This window comes from Lonchura striata, chromosome 1 (genome assembly GCF_046129695.1).
Source record: "Lonchura striata isolate bLonStr1 chromosome 1, bLonStr1.mat, whole genome shotgun sequence".
Classification (NCBI taxonomy): Eukaryota; Metazoa; Chordata; class Aves; order Passeriformes; family Estrildidae; genus Lonchura; species Lonchura striata.
This window is the reverse complement of record NC_134603.1, coordinates 141,337,770-141,352,746: the sequence shown is the minus strand read 5'-3', so window position 1 is coordinate 141,352,746 and position 14,977 is coordinate 141,337,770. Positions and strand designations below refer to the sequence as shown.

The following is a 14,977-nucleotide window of genomic DNA, read 5'->3' as shown; positions in this document are numbered from 1 at the left end:
ATTTGTTCTTTATGTAATTAAAACAAATACAAACATATACCTTTCCAGCCACTCTTTTGGTTTTTCCCATTGTGAAACTTCTGTTCGGCAGTTGTAGTAGTACTTTTTGCCTGAAGAGCTGATGTGTTCAGACCAATCATCCGCAGAATCAAAAGCCTTTAAAATACAGTGTTGAACAAAAGACTACTTGAAAGTTTTGATATACAAATTTAACAGCTTTCACTATTTTTAAAACTACATGGCACCTTTTATGTACCCGTATCATTGCTTTCCACCACTTCTAAATACCCGTTTCATTGACAGCTTGAACATGTGACCAGTATCCTGTTGCATTTTGCAATAGTTTCCTCTGGTTTATTCCCATCAAACCCCTTAACAAAATCTAGCAGTCCATTTAGTGGGATATAGTAAGATCAATACTGATAACATTAATTTCTTTCACCTTACAACACACTCAGAATTACTATCTAACCAAAATTTTTCCACCGATCACAAATTTATCGATTTAGGTTTCGGGCAATTTTTTACAAACACCACGCTGACTACTAAAACTTTGATACTGAAGTAACTAAAATTCACAATATGTAATGCACATCAAGTAAGTAAAATTACACTGTGCTCTCCAGATTTACCGCAAAGTTCATGGAAAATATTTCTGTATCTATGTCATTTAAATAATCTAATATTTTAAAATGAATGACAGGTAACTCAAAGCTCTAATGATTACCAATTAGAATAGTTTTAAAACATATAACAACTGCAGGTTGGGTTTGCAGAGTGTTTATAAAATAAAGACTGATGTTGGAAAACTCAAGCACAGTGTACATGCTGCCTGTCTTAGACAAAATTATGAAAATATGGTGTGCATGAACAGGGCAATTCAATGATAAAAATCAATCACAAATACTCACTGCATCAGAAGTTTTGCTTGGATTATTGCTGGGATTAGAAGAATGGGAATTTGAACTATGAAGAGTACTGTGGTTGTGTGAATTTTCTTGTGGAGAGTAACTGGTCCCTGAAAGAAAAGAGGAAGACTATTCACCATGTTATGATTTCAAAGTAATCAACCATCTGCATTCTAAGGAGGTCAAAGGGCAAAAGGAGGGAAAGGGAGAAGGAAAGTTGTCCAAAACCTGGATCACAGCCTGGTGAACCATAGGTCAGATGCAGAAGTATTTCAAGAGACCATATGCATATTTCTTTTTCATATAGCAAAAAACTCACTCTGATTCTATAATTAGAGTAATGCAGTATGTCCCTTCACTGGTCTAACTCTTAAAACTTTATTACATTACTAGCAAACAAACAGCCTTTAAAATTTTGATACTCTTAAGAGTCCTAACATGACAATTCAGAAATTAACAGACATTTTATCCTCAACATTATATCAGAAAATTGAAATAGGCTTATCAACAGCCTTCATGGTTAGATGCATAAAATCAGGTTTTAAGTTTACTGAAGCAATGCTGTTTTCTTAAAACTGTTTTTTTTTCTTAAAACTGTGATTTCTTTTGAGGCTACTTGTTATTAGTTCTAGGTAACTATTTCTGTTTATGCATACTGAATAGACTAAAATTTCCTGCACCTCAGTCTTTGCAATAAAGGTACTGACATCTAGAACACCAAAAGCAGCACATCCCAAATGGCCACTTGCTTCTGGCCTCCCTACCAACAACTCTTCAAGGCAACCTGGTTTTCCTCAATGTGAAAACACTTGAGCAGCTGAAACAAAAAAGGACATAATTCTCAACATCTTTATATCTCTATTTGTGCCTAAGCTCAAGTCAACTGAAAAGTTCCATCTACAATTAAAGAAGGACAACCATTCCACGCTACAACCTTCTTTTAAATTTCCTGCTCTTAAGGCCTCCCATTCCTCTAGAATTTCTAAGCAAGTAAAAACTCTTCCATTGTTCTTGATGAGATTTTTTAAAAGTTCCAAATGTTCACATAAATCACACCAAAGTAAGAAAAGTAATTTGCTTACACATTTCAGGGAAAAAACCAAGATATTGCAAATATAACACTCACCTAGCTTTTACTTTCCCTACTGAGAAATTTCTCAATACCCAGGGGTACTACATGAACATGAAGTACCACTAGCTTCACAAGTTGTATAGTAATCTAGTATTCATAGTAAATAAGAAGTCAAAGTGACTCAAAAAAGGCAAAGCCTTTATCTTATGCACAATTACAGTAAAGAACGGTAAAGGACTGATAGGTAGGAGTGAATGGAGTCATAAAAAACCCATTGTTTCAAAGTCTTCAGAGAGCTACACACACAGAACATAACTAAATGACACAGTATAGTGCAAAATGAGAGCCATTATAATGCAAATTCTGTCTTCTGAGGCATCTAACTACACAAGTGGTGACAAAATTGCTATTTCAAACTTCTTTCTCCCCACCTTTAACCCTGCAGGTTAGAAAGACAGCCCATCACAAAACCAAAAGGAGGTACACCACCAACAAACTATTTAGTACCCTACAAAGACTAAAGGTCAATTTGCACAAACATGAGTTACTGCAACCTGAACCAGCACTACCTCAAAACCTTTCCCTACAGTATGTTGGCTAAAACTGTATGCTATTTTCTGTAAAGATATAAGGAGAAAAAAATAAGGAAAACAGACTAAGTCTCACACTTAAATACAGTTTTCCAAAAGCTAGTCCATAATCCTACATCAAAAGTATCTTGCATGCTCAGAGCCAGCAGAATGACTTAGTATGGGGGCAACTTAGGCTTGTCAAAGCGATACTTATAACCATGACACACTTGTGATGCGCGTGCCTAACAACAACAAAACCGCATTTATAGATGCATTTGATTTCCCCCCCCAAGATATAATTAGTATATCCTAATTACAAAGCTGTTCTCCTCAGTAACACCAACAGTCTCAATTTTTTTAGACACTGATCATGTAGTGAAATAGCTGCTTAATATTTTTGTATTAACCATTCTTTTAGTCTTTATTTACTATATTCTTCCAAGGTAAAAATCATTAAAATTTCTTAATGTATTTTTGTAGGTTGTTCAACATAGACATATCTAAATTAATTTCTCCTAAGAGGTAAAATCACCTCCCTTTTTCAAGGAAAAAAACGAGATGAGAATTTACCAGATGGCTTTGTTTGAACAGGCCCTTCAAAACATTAGAATGCACATCAATGCATTTAATTTACCGTAATCCTGTACCACAGTTGCAGTATCACTACGTTTTGGTCAGCATGCTTAAGATGTACATGCTGATTTTTAAATACTGTAGTGGCCTAAATACACCACCACTGTGATTCTAATCTAACAGGCATTTCCCAAACATGAGAAAGAGCCAACCACACACCTATTATACCAATAAAATATTGTGAAGCCAATTCTATCCAGCGCATAAACAAACACCTCAAATTCACTGTGCAGACTTTCAAACCCCACATGGTATATCAGCTCAGCAGTATGCCCCCATTTCCCACTGTGCCCAGCCCCAGTACTGAACCACCAAGCACTCTGCAGGAGTATCAGAGCAGCTACAGCAAGTCACACCCACCTCCAGCCGACCCCGATAGGCAAACACTACCATGCAGCAGGTTCTTCAAAAGGGGCCCCTGGGCCTCTCAGAGCTGCAGTCCTCCCAGACTGTCCCCAAAATGCTCCATCCATCAGGAATCCTGTCCTACCTGAGCTGGCCTCAGCTGCATAAAAACTCATCGTGGCTGCTCCAGCAATGCCGACTGCCTCCTGTCGCCAGGACAAGCGACGTGGGCAATTTACAGGGCCAGCCATAAATGCATGCTGATGGTGCAGGGTAATTACAGGTGTGGCTTCACCACCCAGACCTCCATTCTGTTTTACACATAATACCACTTTATATTTGGATCTGTACCCAAACTTCAGGAATGAGCATACAAAAGGATTGCTGAACTGCTATTTGCTGTTGGAAAGCTTACAAGACCAAAGCAGACGATACTCTGGAGAACAAGAATTTTAGGCACTTCAAACAAGTTAAGGGCTTAAACACTGTATGTACACATGACAATCATATTACCAAACTACCTTTTTACACGGAGGCAGAAAGGTTTTAGTATGTGGTTAAATCCATGCACAGCTGTCGCCTAAGAATCTGACAGTCTAGCCAAGCAAGCAGTGCCAGCTCAAGTTGTCTGAGGAAGTTGTTGAAGATGTTTAAAGGCCAGAAAGCAACCCACAAGCAGAGGTCTACCTCTAAAAAAAGTAGGTTCCCCTCACTTGAATGATCACTTTCAAGGCCTAACCCTGAGCCATTTTAAGGTGGCTGTGACTTGCCACCAGCTCTGCATCTCCCAGCTGCATGCCTGGCAAAGCAGATCATGAGAACATGATCACCAGGACTAGTCCATACCCAGAAACAGGCCTGATAAGGTAGAGAGCATACTACTGTCCCTTGAGACAATTCCTCATGGCAACTTATCATCTCTTCCTCTTACAATTAGACATTCCTTATTAGCTACACTTTCCTCAGGAAAGAGGAACAAAGACCTGGTTTTGTACTCCTTATTAGCATATTTTCAGATTTAGCAATTGCTGATAAATATCTTTGATGCACCATAAGGAAATTAATAATGTGTTATAAATACTCCAATTCAGTTTCAGAACTCCCCATGGAAATGTTTACTGTACAATCACAGTGAGTTTCCTCAGTTTAATCATTATTTTGAAAGCAGTTAAAGCTAGAAAGAGCTACTCCTAACTGGAAGATAGCCAACAAGGGCATCAGCCCTACAGTTACATAAAATTGTAGCAGTGCAACTGTGTGAGCAAGTCTTCCCTAGTGATTAACAAGTCATAGGGCAGGTCAGAGTCAAGGTTAAAATACCACAGCTATCTTCTATCCTTTCCAACAAAAATCACATCTTCCTTATTAATGCATGAACATCAGCAGAAAGCACAAAGAGCAAGGGTCTGGGAACCAACTCAAAATTGACTTAATGCTTACTAGAGATTGGAGACTCTGTTACACTAGGACTCTTAATGTTTTTGTAAGTTTTTTTCTATATCCCAAGTGCTGAATCCAAGACACTTTGAAATGCAACAAGGGCTCAAAACTATGCTGCACTTGAAAAACAGATTTAACATAGACTGAAATAAGAATACACCATTTTGCAATATGGTCAACTTTCTCTAGCAATTATTACATTTAATTAGCATCTCTATTATCACCACTACAATTCTGAAAGTATAAAAAGTTCAAATTTTGAGTTAACTAAAGACCAGACTGCTCTAATAAAGCACCTGGTTTCCCTCCTTTCTCCCCTGCCATCTTTCAAGACCAAACTAGAACTCCTTCCTTTCCAAAACCTGTACACCTATACTGGCAATTACAACATCCACCTGAAACCATCTAAAATAAATTTTCTTGCCATTTGATTAGAATAATCTAATACATGACTGTGGATTGTCCACCATCCTCCAGCATCCAAGTATCTTAGCCTAATTTACTCTTTTTTGGTTCATAACATCATACAGTATCAGAATAATAAAATCTACTGAAATGCACAAGTTGGAACAGAGAGACATTCGAGTTGCAGTATATATACTGTTGCACCACATGACAGTTAACGCTGGAACTCAAAGATGGTCTGCTCCTTCAGTCCCTCTAGAGGGAACTGGGATTCAGGAAGGGCTTTAGGAGAGTCACCGTTTCTGTGCCCACACAGTAGGCATGTGGAAAGAAACACACAGAAAAGCAAGGAAGGTCATTACCTTTGTGACAACTCTATCCATACTTTCTATGATTCCATGTTCCACCTCTGAGCTAACATGCAATCAAATTCATTAAACTACAGGCAATATCAGAATCTGAATTTCTTCAAAAGAACAAATACCACCAAGTGACAGATACTAATTAGTTGTTAACAGAGAAGACTTCACAGCCAGGTACGTTTATGGTGGTGATATTATATGGGGATAACTAAGATGGCTTCTTCAAATGGTAAAAATTATAAGAAATGTATCGAGGATAAGTCTAAATTAAAATGTCTAAAGTGTATTTCAGCTGGCTTTGTTATTTCAGTGCAAATCTTTGTGCAGAACACTTTCTAAAGTACTGCATATGGGAGGAAATAAAGCAACACAATAGGAATACAATACCCAACATGCCAGCAGTAACAGAACAGCCTATCATGGTCATTTTGATTTGCCAAATGTAAAAGTAGTAAGACAAAACAATTTTTCTTCACTGCATTTTTATGAGGCCTAGTGTATTGAAATAAACATGGCTGCCTTCCACATGCAACCAAAAACATAAAAATTTGCAATTTTCCTAGCAGAGCAGTAGCCCCAGAGAATACACCAACTGTGCAATAACATCTTCCAGAAATTCATAACCAACTAAGTTGAATGCACAGTGCTTTGCCAAAGAAAGAAAATCTAGCCTGATCACTGTTCTTCCTAATTACATACTCATTATGCCCCCCCAAATAAATGTTTTATACCAGTCAAGTAGCTTTATAGAGCAAAAAAACGTACAAAGCCTTATTTCATTCCTTACCTTTCTCTCCTGCCACACTGCCAATCCAGGACAGCAAAGTCTGTACTGTTTTGCAATATCCAATTCACAGGGTAAGCATTCCAATGTAAAGAAGTTCCTTTTTTCTCCAAGTTACCATTCACACAGAATTTCACAGACATCGGCAAAAAACATTGCTATAAACAGACCAGGAGTCATACATACATGGAGTGGCACAAATGACCAAATGTGGATGAAAATTATACTGTAAACATATGGTTTTATTCATAATAGAATCTTTCTTCTAAAATGGTAGTAAGAAAGTGACACCTTGAAAAGGAAGTGAGGAGTAGTAAACTAATGAAAGTCAATCACTCATTTTACTAATGCAATACTCAGCAAATGCAAAGGTATTACTGATTATTAAAATGAAAAAGATAAAGTTAAATCTTACATATTGCATAACGTACAGTAAATTTTTTTTTTGCTCCTTGCTGCTTAGTTTTCTATTTTTAATTAGTTATACTCAATTTATTTCAGAAATTGAAGCTTAATTTTAGGGCAAACAGACCAAACTGCTCTGGAAAGAACTCCAATCTATTCCTGCCCACAAAAAAGCAAAGCAAAAGGTAATAAAATGCCTCAAACTAAATTCAAACTCTCAGTTTTCAAATAACAATTCAGGGATTCACTACTCTAGCAGGTAACTGTTTTCCTAGGGCTGTACTTCAGCCAAAATGAGTAACACAGCTTGGGTTCTCCTCACTGATAGAGCAGATAAACTTCTTTTTGTCCAACCATCCAACCTGCTCCTTTCCTTGTTACAGCTACAACTTAATAATTAAATAATTTTGAGGTTATTTTCTTTCTCCCCTCAGCCCACCTCCTAGTTGCAATGAGAAATCACTTCTCAACTTAAGACACAACTTCGAAAATTATCAGGTTCACTAATGAGGTCCACTGAATGCAGTGAGTTTCTGTATGATCTAATACTCAAATGCCACCAATCATAAAGCTGAAAAAAGCCTAAGAGATGAAAAATGGATTTTCAGTACACTTTAGACATAATTACTACCGATTTTCTTCTTCAAAGAAAATCAGTATGTCAGTTTCCTTCATATCTCAACTATCAAAATAACAATAAACAAAGACTGGACAAATAATTTTACCATCACCCATAGAGATGTTTATTCTTTACTTTGAAGTGGGGTAAACAGTATAATTTGAAAGAATTTGCCTGTTTCTTAATAATTAAGGCACACTACTAAATTTTAGCTTCTAAACATTTCTGGTAAGACTCAAAGGTTACTGAAATAGATTAAACAAATCATAAATACAAAATTGATTTATGTGGAGTTAAAAACTATAGGTAGACAAATTCTGCAGATTAACATTTGCAATTTCCTCCCTGCAGGGAACTCTAAGTTCAGGTCACCTAATAAAAAAATGCTAGCAACATCCTCAACACTGCTGAAGATCTACTAAGACACGCACTTCATTTGAGATCAATCGACTTGAAAAAAGCAGCTTAAGCAGCTTCACCCATGGAAAATGTGAGTACCATGAACTACAGCAACACAGAGTCATATCCCTAACTCTCTGGCTCATGACACCAGAAGATTTCAGTATGTTTAATAAAAAGACAAAATCCTTGTTCAGTATCACTAATGACAGTTTGAAGTATTTTTGAGTTTGCAACACTAATTAACATGACCATATTTGTACAATGAGTGGGACATTGCTCTAAAAAGAAATGAAGTAGGTTGAGAAAAAGCTGAAGTCTGCTTTCATTCTGGACTGTGGCTCCCAAAACATTTACATCTCTAATACAGTGTCAGAGACTGCCCAAGAGAGGTTCTTCCAACCTCAAGTAACAGCTTCATACAGAGACATTTTCATTATTATGACATGAAAAAACATATGTGTTAAACTGACAGCTACGAGCCTTACCACAGTCTGATAACCACATTATCTGAACTCCACATGGATCAGCTCAGCAAAGAGACAATGGACTGAACTTCCCCTTCAAGGCTCTCCTCAGCAACACAACACAAAACCCAAACGAGCCTCCCACGAACACACTGTAATACAGCACTAAGCTCAGGGGTGGAAGTCTAACAGCACCACAACACACTCTTCTACCTCCAGCAACATTTCTACAAAACTGATCAACTATGATTAAGCAGAAGACTGATTCTCTATTTCTAATTCACATTAATTGTCAGTAGAGAATTACAAATTTAGAATTTTTCTCCTTTCAAAAGCCAAGAAAAACTAGACAACGCAAGACATTAAAAAAAAATACATTAGTCATCTGGGGCAACAGGCACATACTCAAAGGCTTCATGAAAATTAGGCTCAAGGGATACTGAAGTGCATAACAATTCCTTTAACACTGCAGGAGGGGGAGGGGGCAAGCATCACAAATTTTACTTTTTGTTCAAGGAGCTTCCCAAAGAACATAAAACACTGGAAGAACCACTGATATTTATCAACACACACCGCAGATGGGAGTTACTCAAACTCAGACATTTCATAAAAACTGTGTCTTTCAGTATTTTTAGATTACAAACACCAGAGCAGGACAGTGAAAAGACTGACACACCATAACCTAGTCATCACAAACTGTAGTTTGATTAACATCAGGGGTCATGCAAAATAATTTCTGCTTATAAAGGAGAAAAAAATGTAGTTGCCCAAACACAGCTCCGAGACTTTTTCCCCTTTTTCTATGTATCCCCAGCACCAAATTAGCACACCCACTCAGAAGCTCCAAACAATTAAGATATGACAACTTAATCTCCCTAACAAAATCCACATAGCAAAAATAAGGCTACTAAGAATAAAGCCAAGTTGTTTAGCAACTCTCAAATTTCTTTTGATGTTTTGAGGATAGCTTCTTGAGGACAAACAAGTTTAAACAGAAGACCCTGTGAATGCAATATTACTTACAAATGAACTTGCATTGAATGTTTCCATTACTAGACTTAGAATAAGGAAGTTGAATCTAGAAGTTTTTATGCACATAGGTAGTGCCACACAATGAAAATGCTTGTGAACTTCATCCCATCTTAAGTTTCCTTCAGGTCAACTGAGCACAGACTATTGACAGTCAACAATTCAAGCACATGGTGCTGTACAAGTACTAAAAAGAGGGAGTCTGTTACAAAACATTACTGCAATCCTGCAAAAAGGTTAGCGACACACATAACACACTTACATATCCTCAATCAGAAAGCTGTGGCAGAAGCAGTGTCTAACCACATTAATATAAGGCAAGGAAAAAAAGGCACCATGTATCTTCTTAAATGTGTCTTTAAAATAATAACTGTAAGTCAGATTATCTCAAATTCCTATCTTAAGATACATCAAACACAACAGAAGAACCAACCTCCACTTCAGTACCAGATCATTCCTTGAGGACTACTAATATCTGCTATTTGAGGAGAACTTTCTTCTAAGACTACAGCAATGTCCCTGTCTCACTAAAACAGAGAAAGCATTATTTCACCTAAAATATAGATATTGAATGATCTGCCTATAAAGAATTCTGGAAAATTTCGGTTTTCAGAAAGATTACTGGACATGTTATATCTTCACCACAAATGAGAAACCTAGCTTGAAAATTTTTAGTATTAAAAGCAGCAATTGGTCACTACACTTTTATTTTTTTATTTTGAAATTACTAGGTTTAGAAAAAATACATTTCCAGTTCTGGACATACTATGCCATGTATATTTATTACAGTATAGATATGCAACAAGCATAATTTTAATTTCATGCTTATTTAATTTTCAGCTGGGAATTGTTTTTTGAAGAGATGCAAGTAATACTCAAAAAAAAAAAAAAAAAGGAGAAAAAAAGCAAGTCAGATTACTTTATTACTTTCTGTCACATAAAAGTTCTTCCCTAATAAAGGAATGCTGGCCCACAGCTCTGAGTGGAAGCAAAGGTGGCAAGTAAGGATTGACCTAAGAATTAATATATATAGTGGTGTGGTTTTAAAAAAATAGATTCACTGCTTTATTTCAGGCTGGCCCAGCTCAGCTTAACAAAGCTTAGCTCAGCTTAAAAAGGTATTGTGCAACAGGGCTTTCAAGCATCTAAAGCACAACAGGTGACAAGACAATTCAGCCCTCTTCCCATTAAGTAATTCTGAAATACATACATCAAATTCAACTGGTCTTTCCTGAAACTACCTTATTAGAGGAAAATAAGCCTCTTCACAAAAGCTGCAGTTTATGTTTACAAACTCAATCTATTTTACAATTGTTTGATTGCTTAAGTGTCTAACTTTATTTCTCTAGTTAAGTAAACACTCTCAAAAGGACTATACAAAAACTGCAATCATGTGTAGCTGGGATGGAACTATAAATCTGCTTTGTAAAAGTATTTTCAGAAAGCTTGACATTACTAAATATATATTGCAGGTCACAGAAATTATATTGACAGGTATCAGAAAAGTAATGATGAAAGTTTAGACCAAAAAAAGACCTTTTGAAGATTTTTGCTGCCCCTCAAAGACAGAGAATTTAGCTCATTTAGCAAACTGTTTATATTTCTGGCTGCCTTTTTCTTGTCATGAAGCACTTGAAAGCTGTTTTACATCTCTTTTTTTGAGTGACAACAAAAGGAGGGTATTATCATTTTTTATCATACCTCTGCTGTAGAAACAAAACAAGTTAGTTATGTTTTAACACTGTGACAAACTTTGACAGACTGCTCCTTTGTAACTCTCCTTTGTAACAAGTCACATTAAGGAACAGATGATTATTCCAAAATACTACAGCACCTCATCATAGGTCTCTAGGTCTCATTTTTTATTAATTTCAAACACAAGGCAATATTGTTGCATGCATAGAGATATAAGTCAAGGCCACAAAAGCTTGACAGACATCTCTTAATGCACCCGGCAAAAAGAATGAAGTCTCTTGTCAGTCATCTGCTCAAAAATTTATCTCCCTTTCCAGTGACCTGAAGGACAGGCTTTCCAATTGGACATACTGGACTCTCATCACTGTCTACAAGTATCTGAATGGAGGGTGTCAGGATGGATCCAGGTTCTTCTCAGCAGCGTCAAACAACAGGGCAAGAAGCAATGGGCACAAACTGTGGTGCGGGAAGTTCCACATGAATATGAGGAACAACTTCTTTACTGCCTGAGTGACCAAGTATGGAGACGGTTGCCTAGGGCGGTTGTGGAGTCTCCCTCACTGGGGATATTCAAGAACCATCTGGACACAATCCTGTGTGCCCTGCATTCTAGGATGACCCTGCTTGAGCAGGGAGTTTGGGCCCCTGTGGCCCCTTCCAAGCTGATTCACTCTGATTATTCTTGAACAGTATTCCATCGGTCGGTCTACTTCCAGTTAGCAGACAAGTACAGTTTGTGCCTTAGAACACACATCTCACTTCACAAGCTTGAAAGCAGGGAGAAAAAGGGAAACAATCCTTACTGAAGAGCTACACAGTGAATGATCTCTCTGTACAGCAGGAGACTTTTCCCTGAAAATGACCATGAAATTGCATAAAAGCCTGACTTTGTAAACAAATGCAGTTACCACTCCAAGTTGTGTGCCATTAAATTACTATTATTCACAGAAGTTATTACAGCATCCCCACTCAGTCAGAACAGAGGCAGAGCATTCTCTTCCAAGTTCTGCACAGCTTCAGTGATACTTGGCTTACTGGACACTTTACACCGAACAGGTAGAAATGGCCAGGAAAACAAATGTAAACTGCCAATAAACAGTATTTCTCTTAGAAAGCAGCCATGTCCCAAAATATGGTTAAGGAAAAATTCTAATCGGGGGCCATTGTGGAATGCAGAGCAAAATGCTACATAATTTACAAATTGCTATCTTGACTACGGTCTAGTATCAGGCAGCTCATCAGAACTAATAGTTTTCATTACTTCTCTTCATCTTCAGAAAAGCAACCCAAAAGTATGAGTTTAGTAAACTGTACATTCCATTTATGTTAAGTCAGAGGCAAGTAGCATGTGTTAAAGCATGATGCTAAGTAAAAATCATTCCCTTCTAATTAGCTCACATACCAAAAACAACCAAAGTCACCAAATCTTGCATATTGTCACTTATTTTCTCTTTTCCAAAATACAAAATCTGCTTATGTACAAAAGCTTACCAGGTCTAGCAGGCAGACTGACTTGAACCTACTACATTTACAATCCAATGAATTCTTAAAACTAAGATATATATTTGCTTATACAGAACAATTATAAATGGAAACCTTCAGAGGTCAGAGGACCTATTTACACATCTGAATTTTATACTCTCACATATAAAAGAATGGAAAAGCAGTAAGTGAAAATTCCCAATGTCCTATTAGAAACAGAGGCTGAGAAGCAGCTGCATCAACAGGTTACAAACAAATAGATCTGCTTATTAACATTTGATGTAGCCTCCATTTCAGATCAAGTCTCACACTAATACATCTTTACTCTAGCAACCTACACTAGATACTTGAACTTCATTATGAGAAACAGAGGACTCCATCCACCTACATGAATGAAGACTTAGCATTTAATACCACCATATTAATATAACAATTCTTACCTAACATGAATAATATAGAATTAGGGGGTTTTATCTTCCATTCTGTGCTAGTTAAAAGCAAGCTTTGCAGGTACTTTTGAAAAGCAATTTTCAATATTAACATTCTAAACTTCTACATTTAAAGAGTATAAACACAAGTCAGATCTTTTACTGTGATTCCACAAGCACATACTTGTCAATTTCTTTTCTACTAGAGATCCTAGCAAGAGTAACATAAAAAAATGGTTATACAATTGATCCCACAAAAACTCACCTCAGAAATATTGTCAAATCCACTGCATAAATGGAAAGCTTCTTTCTACCTGAAAGTTCTAAATTCGAAAGCAAACTTAAAACTAAAACCCTGTCTGAAGGCAGTAGAACTAATAAAACTTAAAAGAAAGCTTTTATAAATACCAGAAAGAAGAAACTTACTTTCTCCATTTTTTTTTTTTTTAATCCAAAGAAAAGCTCCTAAAAGGTGAATGATCCTGGAAGCAATTCTATTTTTCTTAGAAAACAAACCAGTCAACCCCTACCTCTTTAAAGCCATGCAGACAGCCAACATTCATGGAACAGTGAAGTGAATCACTAAATCTACACATGGCTGTTGGGGGATATTCAAAACATGTTTCATGGAGAGCTCACTCTCCTTTGTGATCAGACTTCTCTCATCCCAGCTTTGACTATACAGTTACAGTGAGGAAATGGCTTTCATAGTAATGAATAATTACTTTAACATTAACAGCAGTTAATACTAACTACACAGATAGAATCTATTCCAGCTTCCTCCTGAACCCTTCACTATGTTCCATTACTCTCAGACTTGCCTCTTTCCACCTACCCTGCAGTTTCCTCTCTGACAAGGCCCACTGCCCAGGCATCTTCCATTCTCTTGTAGCTGCCCAAACACCCCGTTCATTGTTTATTTCACTGGCCATTGATGACACTAATTTAATCAGCAGTTCCCTTTTACTGCCAGGGCTGCCAACACAGGAATCTAACACAGTTCTCTGTTCAGGGCTGTTTGCTATCCCTGAACTCCTTCAGGAACCAGTGAAACAAAGCAAGCCAACAAAGAATGACAGAAGCTCCCACCACCACTTTGATAAAAATAGGAACTCATTATTTAAAATATTTCATTCAGCCTCTAAGAGCAGGAAGATTTTTAATCTTAGAACTCTATTAGTCAATAGCAGTCCTCACTGACAAATGGTTCTTAATTGCCAGTTTAAACAAAAAAAACAACTCACGTGCAAAAGAAACAGTCACAATGCTTCAATTACACTTTGGAATTTAAATAATCACAAGTTATAATCTAATTTCATCAAAAGAGCCTACACTGCACAACAGCACACAATTCAGCAGATGATTTCACGCTATGTACATTTACACTCTCCAGTTATTTTAAGCAATTCAGTAAGATCATGGCATGAAGCAAAGTTTCAAAGTCTCTTAAACATAAATGTGGTGAAACATGCAGTATTTTCTTCACAGTAAGAAAATTAACTACTGGTGGCTTAAGTGAACAAATCTTGTTTGCATATATTTCTACTGTGTATCATACTGTGGGTCATTCTGCTCCATACAGTTAAGCAGAAACACCCTCTGCCCTTTTTATACCAAGGGTTGCATCTCACACTTTTACTTTTAAATTATATATATTTATAGCCATATATCTCCCTTTCATTATTCCCAAAGCTATCCTACTTATCTGGCTTCTTTATTTTCTTTATCTCAACATTCATGCATTTTAAAAGACCTACAACAGCCTTCTATCCTCAAGCATGAGAGTCCTCAAATCTTTGTATTTCCCTTTTTCTTTAATGGAAACATTTTTACACATCTACAAGGTCCTTCATAGTTCTATTCCCCATAAACAATGCTGGCTTTAAGTCCCTATTTGTTACTGTTAAGAAACTTCACACTTGAGCTGGTCTC

The 14,977-nt window shown here is 36.8% G+C and overlaps 1 protein-coding gene across 6 annotated transcripts in view; it reads right to left on the bottom strand.

The window, feature by feature from the left end:
- WAC (WW domain containing adaptor with coiled-coil) overlaps positions 1-14,977 on the bottom strand; it is a 58,425-nt gene that overhangs the window by 37,858 nt on the left and 5,590 nt on the right. For 5 of the 6 annotated variants that reach the window (XM_077788727.1, XM_077788740.1, XM_077788716.1 and 2 more), the window contains exons 4-5: positions 912-1,018; positions 41-183 (exon numbers count right to left, since the gene is read on the bottom strand). In XM_077788727.1, coding sequence (XP_077644853.1) covers positions 41-183; positions 912-1,018 — 250 coding nt within the window. The remainder of the gene's footprint in view (positions 1-40; positions 184-911; positions 1,019-14,977) is intronic. The other variant, XM_021543021.2, reaches the window with a different exon arrangement.